Source organism: Hippocampus zosterae, chromosome 21 (genome assembly GCF_025434085.1).
Source record: "Hippocampus zosterae strain Florida chromosome 21, ASM2543408v3, whole genome shotgun sequence".
Lineage (NCBI taxonomy): Eukaryota > Metazoa > Chordata > Actinopteri > Syngnathiformes > Syngnathidae > Hippocampus > Hippocampus zosterae.
Genome location: NC_067471.1, coordinates 8,663,782 through 8,677,367, shown reverse-complemented (window position 1 = coordinate 8,677,367; position 13,586 = coordinate 8,663,782). Strand labels below are relative to the sequence as shown.

The following is a 13,586-nucleotide window of genomic DNA, read 5'->3' as shown; positions in this document are numbered from 1 at the left end:
TAACAAAAGGGGAAAATGAAAGCTCCTGCCCTGCACGTTACGGAGGCAACAGGGCCAGTACGGGTCACGCGGATTTATGTTTACCATGAAATAGAACAAGGGAAGTCCCCCGCCAGCCAAAGCGCATGACCAATAGCCGTCACGGCCAAGAAGACGAGGCGGAGAGCGCACATACGTCATCTTGCTTATCACCAAGCAGGTACAAGGACCATAGCGGGGGCAGTCAAGGGCATCGGAGCACAGACGGATACAACCCCCGAGATAACACTTAACCCTTCTCGCCACTCACTTTCAGATGAGGTCAGCCCCCTGACATCACAAAAAAATAAAAATAAAAAATTGACATCGCCAGCTCATGAATTCCGCTCCCCTTTCCTATCGATTCGTTATCTTTGTCCCAAAGCCGATCGACAACTTGCAAACGTTCACTCCAGCCAGCCCGGCTAATTCTCTCTAGAAGAATCGTAAAATGGGGAAGAGCCGTGGCATTTCATCAGAAGGTGATATCACCCATCGTGCTCATTTATGACCCGCACCCGATCCATTTTTTTTATTGTCCATATTGCCCTCTTTCCATCATCTCTCCTTCAATTTTATCATCCCCCCGCTTTATATGACGTCGCAAACGCGCGCAAGAGCACCTGCCGCGGATTCTTGTAAAACTTGAAACGAGCCAAAGTGTTGAAGGTCTTTTTCGGGAATCATGGTATCCGACCAGAAACGGTTCCTACCGACCTATTTCCAAGCCGCCGCCCCCCCCCCCCAAATGCTCACTTAACAAGACAAAACCTCGGTTGTAATTCAATGAAGTGTTGAGCGAACCAAACCCGGACTGCCGATGGCGTGAGAAGAGCCCGAGGGCGCCTCACTCACGGGCTCTCGCCATCTATTATTTACCACCGTGAGCCATTCATCTGGCTAAAAAACACAATCCGACTCTACTCACCCACGCAGAGCTCCAGGCGGAGGGCGATTACCGTCAAGTGTCGTTCGCCATTCATATTTGCCGCCCTCGTAATTACATTTTAACTTTTAATTACGGGCCGCTGCTGGGACGCAGTTCACACCATGTCCCCTCCTGGAAAGAGACGTTTCATGTTAAAGAAACAAAAGACGGGCAAGACAATTGCAAAGAGATCGCTTGAAGCCAGCTTGCATTCAGCGGCAGGTTTTTTTTTTTTTTTTGTTCCCAAAAATGTGCCAGTTCGGCAAAATCATTCATTGGTGATAAGTTACGGGCGGCCTTTTTGTTTCAAGACAAAAAAATTCTCTAACAGCTTTTTTTTTGTGCTTTGACCTCCTCAAGGTCGCAACTTTAAACAGTTCGCTTCAAGCCTAATTACGACGCGCTGCAGTTTGGAGCACAAACACTCTTCAACGGCGTGCCACTGCGTCGCTGGCATGACCCCGTCGTGTTAACCCAGTGGAGAGGCTCCAATAAAAGCCGGCGCGGAATCGTCGCCCCCCCCCGCTGCACTAACGGCACGAGCGGGGCCACTTAAACTTCCCGCCGCATCTGTGCCAGTATTGAACGGCGCACGCCTGGGCTGAGAGAAAGCCACACGGGGAGGCGGGGTAAGGAAAGCAAATGGAGAGCTGATGAAGAGACTATTTGGGGAAATTTGTCTCGGGGGGGGGTTAGGCTTGATAGTTGTGTTCACACCTGAACCACGTTTGCACCCTTGACACATTTACCCAAGTGCAGTCCCCGATTGACTTTAATGTCCGCCTCGGCCATTTTGGACACTGGGGAGTGTCGAGATGCGGTCAGGGTTGCGGCGCGCATCTGAAGAAGTCCATTGGAGGGGGAATATGGGGGGGGGGCTTACTTCCATCTCCGCGAGGCCATCATCCGCAGCTTCCGACGAGCTCAAGAAGGCCGAGCCAGCTGTTCCCATATTGTCCAAGTGCTTAACTGGATTACAGGGGCCACGGGGCCAACACGCACTTGGACATAAAGTGTTAACCTCAAACTTAAAATGCAGATGGAGGAGCACAAGGACTCACCCCCCACCCCGCTCCGGCTTCACGGATCTGGACGGGACAATACTCAGGAGAGACTTTCAGACCGAGCCAATCAATCCTGAAGGAGGAGTCATTTGACACACAGGATCTCCTTCATTTCCCATGCAAATTTTCTTCCCAGCCGTGAATTGACGCGGCCTTAAAGTCGGCGATAAAGACAGAGGGGAGGGGGGCAAGACGGGCAAGCTTATGTCGGACGGCGTAAGATTAGCCATATACCGCTGAACTCTGGAGCATTTTCGTCTCGCTTCCTGGTTCCAGCTGCCCGGGCTCGTCTTTGTGCGCCTTGCCTGGGAGATAAGGACATGCCCATTGTGTTCCGCTTCTATCAGAGAAAGAGAAATAAGCATGAAAGACGAAGGTTAAAAAAAAAAATGGAGAGTTCCTCCGCCCGCATGGACTTTTAACATTTAGAAGAGCATTTTGCAGAGTAGCTGCTCGTCTCGCATTTATGGATTATAAAGTGATGTTTGATGGTTTGACGCCGGCCTCCCCGCAGCTGATTTGGCGCACGATGACCCGGCAGGTCAAAAGGATCAGATGGTTTGCGTCTTTACGGTGCTAATGAGGACTGTCAAGCGGAGTGCACATGAGAGATGCACAGCAACTCAAGGCAGCTCGCTGAGGGTCAAACGGCCGCTTTTAGCACTTGTTTACAGTCCATTCGTTAGTATTTTAATCGCCGATTTACATAAAATAAAAAATAAAAAACACCCACACATTTAATGCGTGTTACGGGGACATGAGCCTGTCAGACAGGACTGGACTTGTCATCCACAGTCCCCGTGCTGTTGCTTTTAATCAAATCACTCTCCGCAGGCAAGGGTGGGTTTTTTTTCACCCCCCTCTCCTTTTTGGGACATATGTCGTCATGGCAACCCTGCAATATGACAGAGGGACTCTAAGAGGAGATCTGTCAGTGAAATAGCAGCCATACGCCGGGGACATGCTCTAATGATGTGTGAGGCAACACGCACACACACACAATACACTTCTTCGCGACATCTTTGGTCCTGTTCTGAAGGAAAAGGTGATTAAAAAGCTTGAACGGATTACAAATGCTAAATGAACTGTACGCCAAATGGCAAGCCTTCAGACAAAAAATAATAATAATAATGACACCCACTTAGTACTGGAAGACACGCAATATCATGCATCCCGTTGTGGCGTGGAACAATTTTGATTGATGGTGACGCGATGTAATCTTCAGCGCTGCTGTAAACATGCCAGTCCACTAGGTGGTACAATCAGCCCCAGTGACCTTGCAGCAGCATGGCTCACATGTCACTCTCTTTCCCCATTCACGATAAAATAAATGACAATCCATTTTCGTGAGAAGTAAAAAAATAATAATAAACAAACAGTACAATGCTGCTCGTGTCTGAACATCTTCAGCTTTTTGTTCCTCGCGCGAGGAGAACGTGGGCCGCTCCTTCATTAGTTACCTAATATGGATTTATGTTTCTTGGTTAGAAGCCTTTGTTGCGTTTTCAATAAGTGTCACAGATCATAAAGCTGGTGTCGCGGGGTCAAATGAAGCATGAGGTCAACTCGACCGGCATATAATACGCGGGACAAGACATTAGGTACACCTGCGCCCTCGAATGACATTCATAACAGAAATTCTGCTTTGCTAGCACTATTTGGGCCTTAGGTTTGAAGGTAAACTTGCTTGAGAGCGATGCAGCTCCACAAAGAAATGTGTTTTGTGTATATTTATATAATTTTATTTTACAAGCGGCAAAACAGTCCATTACCCCAAAAGTCTCCGGTACATATGGTACGTAAAGTTCATTCGCTGAAAAGGTCAGAGCAATCCCTGAAGGAACCCTTGTTTGGACTCGCTATCTGTGACATTTATCCCAGAAGAAAATATAAGCTCTCCAAGGAGTTTCTTGGCTTCTGGTGATGTATCACTGTCTGACCAATTTAGGCCAAAGCCTCTGACCTCTGAACTCATCCTAACATTTAGCAGAGTGACGTGCACCCTGTCTGAAGTGCTCAACAAAGGGACTGAGGTTCTTTACACTCTTGGGCATTAACCTTCATTTGTTTAGCTTGTCTTCCCTTTAATGGTGATTCATTGTCAGGGGCGACTGGGGGTTTCATAAATCAATAAAGAGATACCATTTATAGTGGATGTGACGGTAAACGGTAGCAGAAATAGTCAGCGATGGCTCACCGGAAAACAATATACAGTACCTGTCATATCGTCAACATTCAACATGAAAGGTTCGAAAGGAGGCCTCGAGGAGCCGAGTTAGAGACTTTTTTTTAACCAAACATATCAATATGTTATAAAATACCTTCTAGAAAAGCAAAATTAAAAAACCTTAAGGTCTTACCTTGTTTTTCTTGTTTGTTTTTTGACGAGTCTTCGGTATACCAAGGTCGTCCATACGTTGCAATGGCGGACTACAAACAACAAATTGGCGGCGGGACAGCGGACCAATCGGGGCTGACCTGATGTGACGACATTTAGTCATGTGACATGGAAACCGTGGTTTGAATTCACATTAAAACCAAACTTATCATAACAAATTGAATAAAATACTAGTTAATAATAAAACACCTAAAACATGCATTGAGGAAATAATCGACACAAAACATGTCTGAAAAAGTATTTACATTCGAAGCATCGCAAAGCATGCTGGGATCGCATTTTGGCTCCCAGTGACGTTTCAAGATCGAAATATTTAAATTCAAGTCCACGTTATTCATTAGTAGGTATGATTTGCTTTTAGTTCGACTTAAAAATATAAACCAGGAAGAGCAATATTTCAATAAAATCGATATGACATTGTACTTTGAAACAGGAAACATGACAGACCGAAGAACGGAAATGTACAGACATACCGACAGGGCGACGAGGCACACCTGGGTGAGGCGTGAATGGCTGGACAGAGCTGATTGGTTGACACGAGAGGAGCAGGTGGCGACAAAAAAACAAAAACAAAACCCCCCCAAAAAAAGATTTTAAAAAAAAACTACGTACAGTATATTGTGCAGTAAGGACCTACTGTACACGAATATCTAAACTGTATTAAAAATAATTTAGCGGAACCAAGCAGAGGACAAAACGTGTCCCGATGAAGTGTCCTTGAGGAAAGCTTTAATGACTCATGTATATATTCTCTCCACATTAGGGATCACTTTGGCAGTTAAATCGCTTATTTTAAAGGTTGCTGCAAGCATCCAGTGAAGCTTAGCGAAGACCGCGTCCCTCAAACGACTCTGGTGACATCAAGTTGAACTGGGTGACAAGAAGACAACGAGTGGTGAACTGTGAAAAAAAATTTTAGAGTTCCACTGGATCCCATTTTGGAACGTCAGCTTTAGCTTTCCAGGTTCGTGTTTTTTTTTATTTTTTAACTACAGCGAGAGGACATTTTAAAAAAGTGCAAAGTTGGTCCTTTTCGAGCATTAGCATTTTTCACTTATGCAGCATTATTTGATGCTTTGAGCTGGAAACCGTCATTAAAAATGCATCTGTGTCAAGTTCGGCAATAAAACATTCAGCGGCCACTCTGACCCCATTTGTACAAAAGCGTTAAAAAGTGGTAATAGGCTCATCTTTACAATCCCTGCCAACACGGTGCGGCGTGATGATGAATTACTCCGATGTCACCTCAGCAACAGCTTGCATCCAATTCCTGCATATAATCCAATATTACCCCGGATCATTATCATTACACCAATTTCAAAAATACAATTTCACATTTTTCGCTGGTGTATTTACACATTTATCATGATTCCCTATCATTCCACATTTGCCACCAACATATTGCACTTTTGTTTTTTTTACATATATACCTTCAAATAATTCCACATCGTGATATCACTCCACACGATTCCATGTTTTTTTTTCCATTCGCAATTCACACACAATAGTAGAAGAATTAGCATTTTCTTTTGAATATTCATTCATTTGGAACTGGCTTGTATACGCGTGACTATGGCGCCCTCTGCTGTTGAAGAATATAAGCTACATCACGCGTACATCGTCAATTCACAAGTCAATAGACACTCTATTCTAAAATATAGAGATATTTATATTATATTTGACTTTAGGTCATGACCTAGATGATGAACAAAAATTGTCCAGTGAAAAGGAAGCAATCTCCACATTCTGATTTTTTTTTTCATGCCCCCGCACCAAAGAAAGAAAGATGCATATTGTTCCATTGGACAAAAATGGTCAAGCATTTTATTTATTTTATTTTTACTATTTTGATAATTTTAAAACCATGATTCAAAAATTGCTTGAAAAAAAATCTGAAATAAAGCATCCTGGAGATTGGTGGAGTAGTATTTTAATAAATAATAGACGGGTTGTCCTCTGGCTCATCTAACAAGCACTGTTTGACAGCTCTTGTACACACAATATGATAACTTCTTACAGTGCTTCTCATAAACAATGACTACTAGTGAGTTTACACGACAGAAACCGCTTGACTCGACGTTACAACGCCGCAATGCACAGCGCCAGCAAGAGTGCAGAGGTGAGGCTGAGTGTGGGCGTGGTCATGGAGGCCTTACCTGAGGAGAAGCGCAGCCAATGTGAAGCGTCCGGCCAAATGGGTCGGCGTGATCGCAGTCTCTTACCCAGGAGTTTGATGGTCCTGACGGGACCGTCGCCTCCCTCGTAGCGCCCGCGGACCATCAGCTCGTAGTCGCCAAACTGCGGCATGGGGAAGTCCATGAAGTGCCAGCCTGTGACGTAGACCTTCCCATAGATGTAGCCCGTCTTTCGGAACATGACCTGAAAAGTCGGTGGGATTTTAAAGATGGCTGTCGTGCTTTTTTTTGTTGTCAGTTTCAAGTTGATCTCACCTTGTAATAGAGCGGGAAGGAGACGTTCCCAAACCAGTCGTACGTGATGTGATCCCACCACACGTACAGCCACTTTCCAGTCCACGAGATGAAGCGCCACATCCTGGGGGGCTCCGCTGGCGCTGTGAAAGGAAGATGTGATATTGAGGAGCCATCCAAAATGGAGGAAAGTGTTCTTAGTATGGCCTGCGTGGCATTTCAAAACGTTGTTAGTCGTCTTACGTGGTCTTTTGGTGAACATCTCACAGTGTTCGCCAGGCGGGCCGAGGCCCGCTCCGTTAAACGCCCGGACTTCGATGAGGTAATGCGAGTCGGGCAGCATGTTCTCCAGCCTGGCTTGGCTCACCGTCGCGTTAACAAAGATGCGATTGGCTCCCGGCTCCGTTTCAATGTATTTTCGCCAGTATTTCACCTGACGTAGGAACGCGAGTCGGTAAGCGGGTCCCCTTTGGAAGCATTTGGTCAAAGCTTCTCTACCTGATAGCCTTCAATGTACTGCTGCAGGCCCGTTCCCGTGTCCACCACCGGGAGCCACCACACCAGCGCCTCCGTGGAGGACACCGGCCGAGCGTAGACATCGGTCGGATGCTCTGTGGGGACTACACAACACAGAAAGTTCATTTAGGGGTGTGCGAGAAAGGTTTAGAAAAGGATGTCTCCCTTTGCATGGGGTCCTTGGACTCAATGGTGAGAACCCAGCACTAAGATTTCGAATCTGATCAAAGGGGTCCCTCAAAGCTCCGTCCTTGGACTGCTTTTCTTCAGTCTGTAGGCAACCCTGGACTAAAGACGTTACCTCCTTACCGTCTCGAGGGTAGTAGATGACTTTGGTGAGGCTGTAGGGCCCGTCTCCCTTCACGTTGAAGGTCTTGATCTTCACCTGGAACTCCCGTACTTGGAAGTCCTCGTCGCCAGGCAGGAAGAAGGAGTCCTTGTGAACGTAGCGCCTGGTTTCCGGGTCGGAGATGGTCTCGTACCACCAGTCGTAACCGTCGTGGGGCTTGAAGGCCACGATGTAGCCAAACTTCTTGCCGTAGAAATACCACGGCTGCACGGGCTGCGGGGGGGGCAAATTGTCGTGAGAGCAGCGCCAAAAAGGACAAATATGCCTTCAGTTACCGTCCACGTGATGATGATCTCGCCATTCCGACCGCCGTAGCCTTCCACATCGGCGGGAGAGACCACCGGCGCTAGGAGGGGGGGAATAAAATTGGCAATTAAATCCAACTAAGAACGTCGATCCCCTCAAAACGTGAAAGCGGAGGGAGGTGGCGCTCCAACTATTGCGCCTGCTTACGCGCGTCCCAAGTTTTGATCTTGAGCGAGGGAATGCTGGCCTCTCCCGAGCCGTACTCGTTTGTGGCGATGATCCGGAACTGATACTCCATCCAGGGGTAGAGGTCGGTGACCTCGGCCCGCTCCGCCGTGCCGTCAAGGAAGCTCGGCGCTGAAAGACGCTCAAGTTGAAGCAAATCGGCGGCGCTTGGCGAGTTCACATTTCAGTCGCTTGCTTAACAAAGACACCGTTTCTGTATGACGTCTGCAAGCATTATACTGCCATCTGGCGGCCAAGAGATGCACACAGGTTACCCACAGGTGCTGGCGTTCCTCCAGTCGTCCTCGTGCAGAGACCAGTAGTGCCTGGTCTGAACGGTGTAGGACAGAATGGGACTGTTGTGCTCAGCTCCTTTCGTCCACAGCAGCTTCACCCACGTGTCGCCGATGTCCTCCACGCGGATGACACCAGGAGGCCCCGGCACCCCTACGACAAAGAACGCTTACATCTTACCCCGCCTCGTCTTTCGCTTATTCGCTCAGGACGAGAGGCGAGCCGACTGACCGACGACTTTCAGGTCCGCGTACGCCGCGTCGCCGTCCACCACGGTCCGAGCCGTGCACGTGTAGCGGCCCTCGTGCCAGATCTGCGCGTTCTTGATGCGCAGGTTCCCGCTGCCTTCTTGGCTCTTGGCGATCAAGAGAGAGCGTCGTCGGTATTCGACATGGACGAGAAGAAGGAGTACGATCTTCTAGCTTCCCTCTTCTTCATTTTAAATGGAAATAAGGATGTACTCGAGACGGTACCATGATGCGTTCGTAGTGTTGCCACTCGGCGTCAAAGTCGATGACCCGGAAGTCGACGGCCCAGATGAAGGCGATATCCAGCGTGGGGTCGTAGGAAGCCGAGCAGGCCAGGACCACCTCGCCGCCTACCGTCACCTCCGTGTCTTCGGGAGCCACCGTGATGCTGGTCGCCTCTAAGTAAACGGCATTTTTGGCGCCATATCGTGACAAGACTATTTGACATACAGCAAAGCCTCGAACGACTGACCCGTGATGGTGAGATAACCGGAGCTGTTGGCCTTCCCTCTGTCATTCTCAGCAAAGCACGTGTAGAAACCTTCGTCGTTTTTGGTGGCGTTGAGGATCTCCAGGGTGCCGTCAAACATGACGGAGATGCTGCAGAAACGAAAAATGGAGATTTCGCGGAGAGGGAGAGGAGAGCGCCGTGAAAAAGCCGCGGCCGCTTCCGCTGACCGTGAACTGTTGAAGAGCAGCTCCTTGCCCTTGCTCCAGGTGAAGCGAGGCCTGGGGGCCGCTCGGGGTTTGCACTCGATCAACACGCGGCCGTCTCGGGCGCCGAGGAGCTGCTTCTTCAGAGGGTTGAACTCAAAGGTCGGAGCGCACGCTGAAGGGAAGGAAGTTCAAAAGGTCGCCACGCCGCGGGTCCAAAAGGCCACTCGGCGACTTTTTGCGCCGGCTCACCGATCACCCGCAGCTCGGCGTTGGCGTATTTGATGCCCCAGTAGTTCTCTGCAATGCACTGGTACATCCCGGAGTCGGCGAACGTCAAGCTGGAGAACTTCAGCTCACCTTTTCCGGACTGGGGGGGCGGATCACAAATGCAAGTCATGTGAAATGTTAAAAAGTCACGATCGCATATATATATATATATTCATTCATTCATTCATTCATCTTCCGAGTCGCTTGATCCTCACTAGGGTCGCGGGGGGTGCTGGAGCCTATCCCAGCTGTCTTCGGGCAGTAGGCGGGGGACACCCTGAATCGGTTGCCAGCCAATCGCAGGGCACACAGAAACGAACAACCATTCGCACTCACACTCACACCTAGGGGGCAATGTAGAGTGTTCAATCAGCCTGCCACGCATGTTTTTGGAATGTGGGAGGAAACCGGAGCACCCGGAGAAAACCCACGCAGGCCCGGGGAGAACATGCAAATTCCACACAGGGAGGCCGGAGCTGGAATCGAACCCGGTACCTCTGCATTGTGAAGCCGACGTGCTAACCACATATATACAAAAATGTTTTTATGATGCTGACCATGTAACCGTCTTTGTACCAGCGGATGAACGGGAAAGGCTTCCCCGACGCAACGCAGCGCATGGTGTGCTCAGAGCCGATGTCCATCTGGGTGTTGTTGATGGTCTCGGCCCACTCGGGAGCAGCTGCGCGACAAAACGGCGGGGATTGGCTTTCAAGGCATTCAAGCGGCGCTGGCCACGACGCGCGTGGGGGAGACGCTCACACTCCACGTAGAGCCAGGCCTTGTGCCAGTCCTTCCCTTTGGTGTTGATGGCCTCACACTCGTACGCGCCCACGTCCTCGTACTGCACGTTGTAGAGGTGCAGCGCCGCGCCCGATTCGCTGATCTCGTGGTTGGCCGGCAAGTCTGTGGCGTCCACTTTCCTCCATACAATGTGAGGGATGGGACTGAGGAGAGGGAGGGTGGGGGGGGGGGGGGGGGGGCAGGTTTTCGTTTTACAACATGAGCGCAAACCGGATCGTGGCATCAAGGACTGTCAATCAGACGTACTTCCCCAGAGCAAAGCATTCCAGCGTGATGTTGGAGGCGAGCAGGGCTGTTGTGTCTGGGAACTTCACCCTGATGTCTGCGGGGTATTTTCTTTCTTCGCCTGAAGCCGTTTAAAAAAAAAAAAAAAGTGACTTATAAAATGAGACAACAAAATGAATCAATTATTTCTCTCTCAATCATTGAGAGCTAGGGTGGGGGAGGATCCAGAGCCACTTTCAAGCAACAGTCGAACCACAAATAAGCACTTCCGTCAAAAGTACCGCTAAGCATCGTATTAGAAGCATACGTTGAACTTTTGCGGACGTTGTGGATATCGAACGGGGGCCATGTTTAGCAATTTCTCCGCTGCATGCGCCACAGACAGATCTGCATATGAGTTAATAAGTATACAAAATGTGAAATTCTGCCTCATCGACAGAAAGTAAAATCAAAAATTTCTATTTGCCTGAGACATGAGCGTGCAATTCCATAATAGTTATTTTGACGTAATATTTGAACTCACCATCGTCTGGCGGCAACGGGATCAGAGGAATGAACTTGGAAAAGACGCTTTTCCCCAGGACGGGGCTGGAGACGAAGCAGGAGTAGTTCCCGGCGTCCTGAGCCTCCACCTTGGAGATGTACAGGTTGCCGGTCCTCTGCGAGACAAAACGGCGGCGGTCCATGTTGAGGAACACGGGGAACTCATTGAAGATCCAGCGGTAAGACACCTCCTCTGAAGGAAGAAGACAAGTTGGCCGCAGCGGCCCAGCGGAGGAGCGGCCGTTGACGTGACGCCACGAGACGCGCACCTGGCCACGCTTTGGGAGGGGCGCACAGCAGAACCGCACCCTGGCCTTCTCTGACGGTGACCGGGTCTCTCTCCTCTTGAGGAAACTCCTCGAGAACTTCAACGCAGAAAAACGTCCACTCATTTCATCACGGGGGGAGAAAAAAAAAATCCTCCTTTTGGCTTTGCGGGTTCTTACATCCAAACTTGACGCGGGCCTCCTTGCTGATGACGGTGCCGTAGATGTTGTGGGCCACGCAGATGTACGTGCCGGCGTGCTTCTTCTGCCTGGGGTTGCTGATGACCAGGTTGCCCCCCACCAGGCCGTAGTGCTCATCCGGCTGCTCCATCAGCTTGATCTCCCAGTTATCGCGGCGCCACCTAGCGGGCGGACGCAAAATTTACGAGTGACCCATCCAATCATTTCTAGAGCGAGAGGTCAAGGTCCAGGCAAATCAAGCACCGAGACACCGATGGACTACCTGTAAGAGGCTGGAGGATTGGCTCGGGCCCTGCAGTTCATCGAGATCCTACCATCGGGGGAGTCCTCGGTGTAGACCACATCCACTGGTTCCTCCTCGAAAATGGGCCCGTAGCCAGTAGCTTCCTCTAAATATGACATAATAGCCGCAATACTTACAAATACGCATTAATCATGATGAGGGTGGGGGGGGGGGGGACTCACCGCCAAATATCCTGGGCTCCCCAAACAGAATTGCCACTGACAACAGGAGACATCACACACACGTGTCGCACGTTAATAAACGATGGCATCCTTGGATAGCGATAGAAATATGCATTACTGTAATCACAGAAGTACTTACATGTGACGGGGACCAAGGAGACGAGGGCCAGCAGCGACAAGGTAGCGGGCGCCATCCTCACTCTGATATGAACAAAGCAAGTGTGCTTTAGATGAAGCGATCTGCGAAAATTCCTGTTACGTTATAAACTCAGTGGGGCTAATAACGTGCCCTGCGGGTGAGTTTGAATCGTTCAAACTATCACGGCTATTTCTCTTCTCGCGTGATGTGATCCGCGTGCGCCGACTTCTCAGTCTGCAGTGACTGCCGCCATGACTCGACAGAAACTTCGCCACTCATCCTGCCGCAAAGATGAATGCACTCTGCACGGCAACAGGCCAAGACATCTTTATTTATTTCTCAACACAAATTCAATCAAAAGCAACTAACGCGGCGTCAGTCACGGCAATCTGCTCTCATCATCACAACGTGCTGCTTTACGCACCGTGTAATCCTGTCACAGATCCGCTTTGGGACAGAGGACGGTAAATTTAGGTCACTGTGTGAATTTAAAAAAAAATGATGATGAGGAGGAAGAGGATGGCCTATCGTGGACCTATAGGGCGAGTAATCCTTTTTGTGCATTCAATGTCAAGTTGTTGTTGTTGTTGCACACTAACTGCAAAAACCCTAAAGTGTCCTTCCATAACATACCACGCAAATTATTCCTATTCCATGCACTTTTTTTAAACGAGTCTGTGTACATACAAAATCTTGCAGCAATTTTCTTTATGGGGTAGTGGTCGCAGTCCAACTCTCTCTTAACCCACCCCCCCCCCCCCCAAAAAAAAAAGTACGCACCCGATGACGCCTTCACCAGCGGCTCTGCATTGCGGTAATCCGGTCCCACCACCCGATCGATGTGTGCCCACACCCCACACAAAACGCATCACAACCGTGCACAAACTCACCTCAAAACATCCGTCTTACCTTTTTTTTCTCAATATCGTGTCTGAAATATGACTGCTTCTTGAGGCCTGGCACACCTGCACCCGATACGCATCCTCCTGCGCGCACAGACGCAGAGCCGTCCTGTCCGGATGGAACTTTTCTTATTGGAGCAGAGGGTGGAGGGCGACACGTGACCGCCGCTGGCCAATCGGGATGCGGGGATGGGAGGGCCGCCGAGGAGCACCGGAAACAGATGATCTGAAACAGCACTGGGATGAAAATCCGACATTGGATTATACACACGGCTACATGAACAAAAAAAATAAGCATTGTCTTTAAAAAGGGAGACTTGGTTGTACACGAGAAACACCTCGAGAACAAATGACACCCACAAGAATAATTAAACACGAATATTCAACTTCCTGGTGTACCCA

At 49.3% G+C, this 13,586-nt stretch overlaps 1 protein-coding gene across 1 annotated transcript; it reads right to left on the bottom strand.

Moving 5' to 3' along the window:
• Positions 1–6,322: 6,322 nt before the first annotated feature.
• On the bottom strand, positions 6,323–13,327 carry cntn1b (contactin 1b). The gene is made up of 24 exons (XM_052056054.1): positions 13,192–13,327; positions 12,283–12,342; positions 12,144–12,179; positions 11,941–12,067; positions 11,658–11,839; positions 11,481–11,576; positions 11,192–11,404; positions 10,690–10,789; positions 10,402–10,586; positions 10,197–10,321; positions 9,622–9,739; positions 9,394–9,544; positions 9,188–9,315; positions 8,941–9,113; positions 8,699–8,822; positions 8,453–8,620; positions 8,156–8,305; positions 7,978–8,048; positions 7,663–7,915; positions 7,336–7,457; positions 7,081–7,270; positions 6,859–6,980; positions 6,631–6,787; positions 6,323–6,564 (listed from the first exon to the last, which is right to left on the bottom strand). The coding sequence occupies exons 2-24, from the start codon at positions 12,335–12,337 to the stop codon at positions 6,488–6,490; spliced, it is 3,123 nt and encodes a 1,040-aa protein (XP_051912014.1). The 5' UTR covers positions 12,338–12,342; positions 13,192–13,327; the 3' UTR covers positions 6,323–6,487.
• Positions 13,328–13,586: the final 259 nt, after the last annotated feature.

Coding starts and splice junctions, on each gene's coding strand:
- cntn1b (XM_052056054.1), bottom strand. CDS start 12,337: ATGGCGCCCGCTACCTTGTCGCTGCTGGCCCTCGTCTCCTTGGTCCCC. Junction 10,322..10,401: donor GGCCTGGCTCTACGTGGAGT/GTGAGCGTCTCC, acceptor TTTGTCGCGCAG/CTGCTCCCGAGTGGGCCGAG. Junction 7,271..7,335: donor AGTACATTGAAGGCTATCAG/GTAGAGAAGCTT, acceptor TTCCTACGTCAG/GTGAAATACTGGCGAAAATA.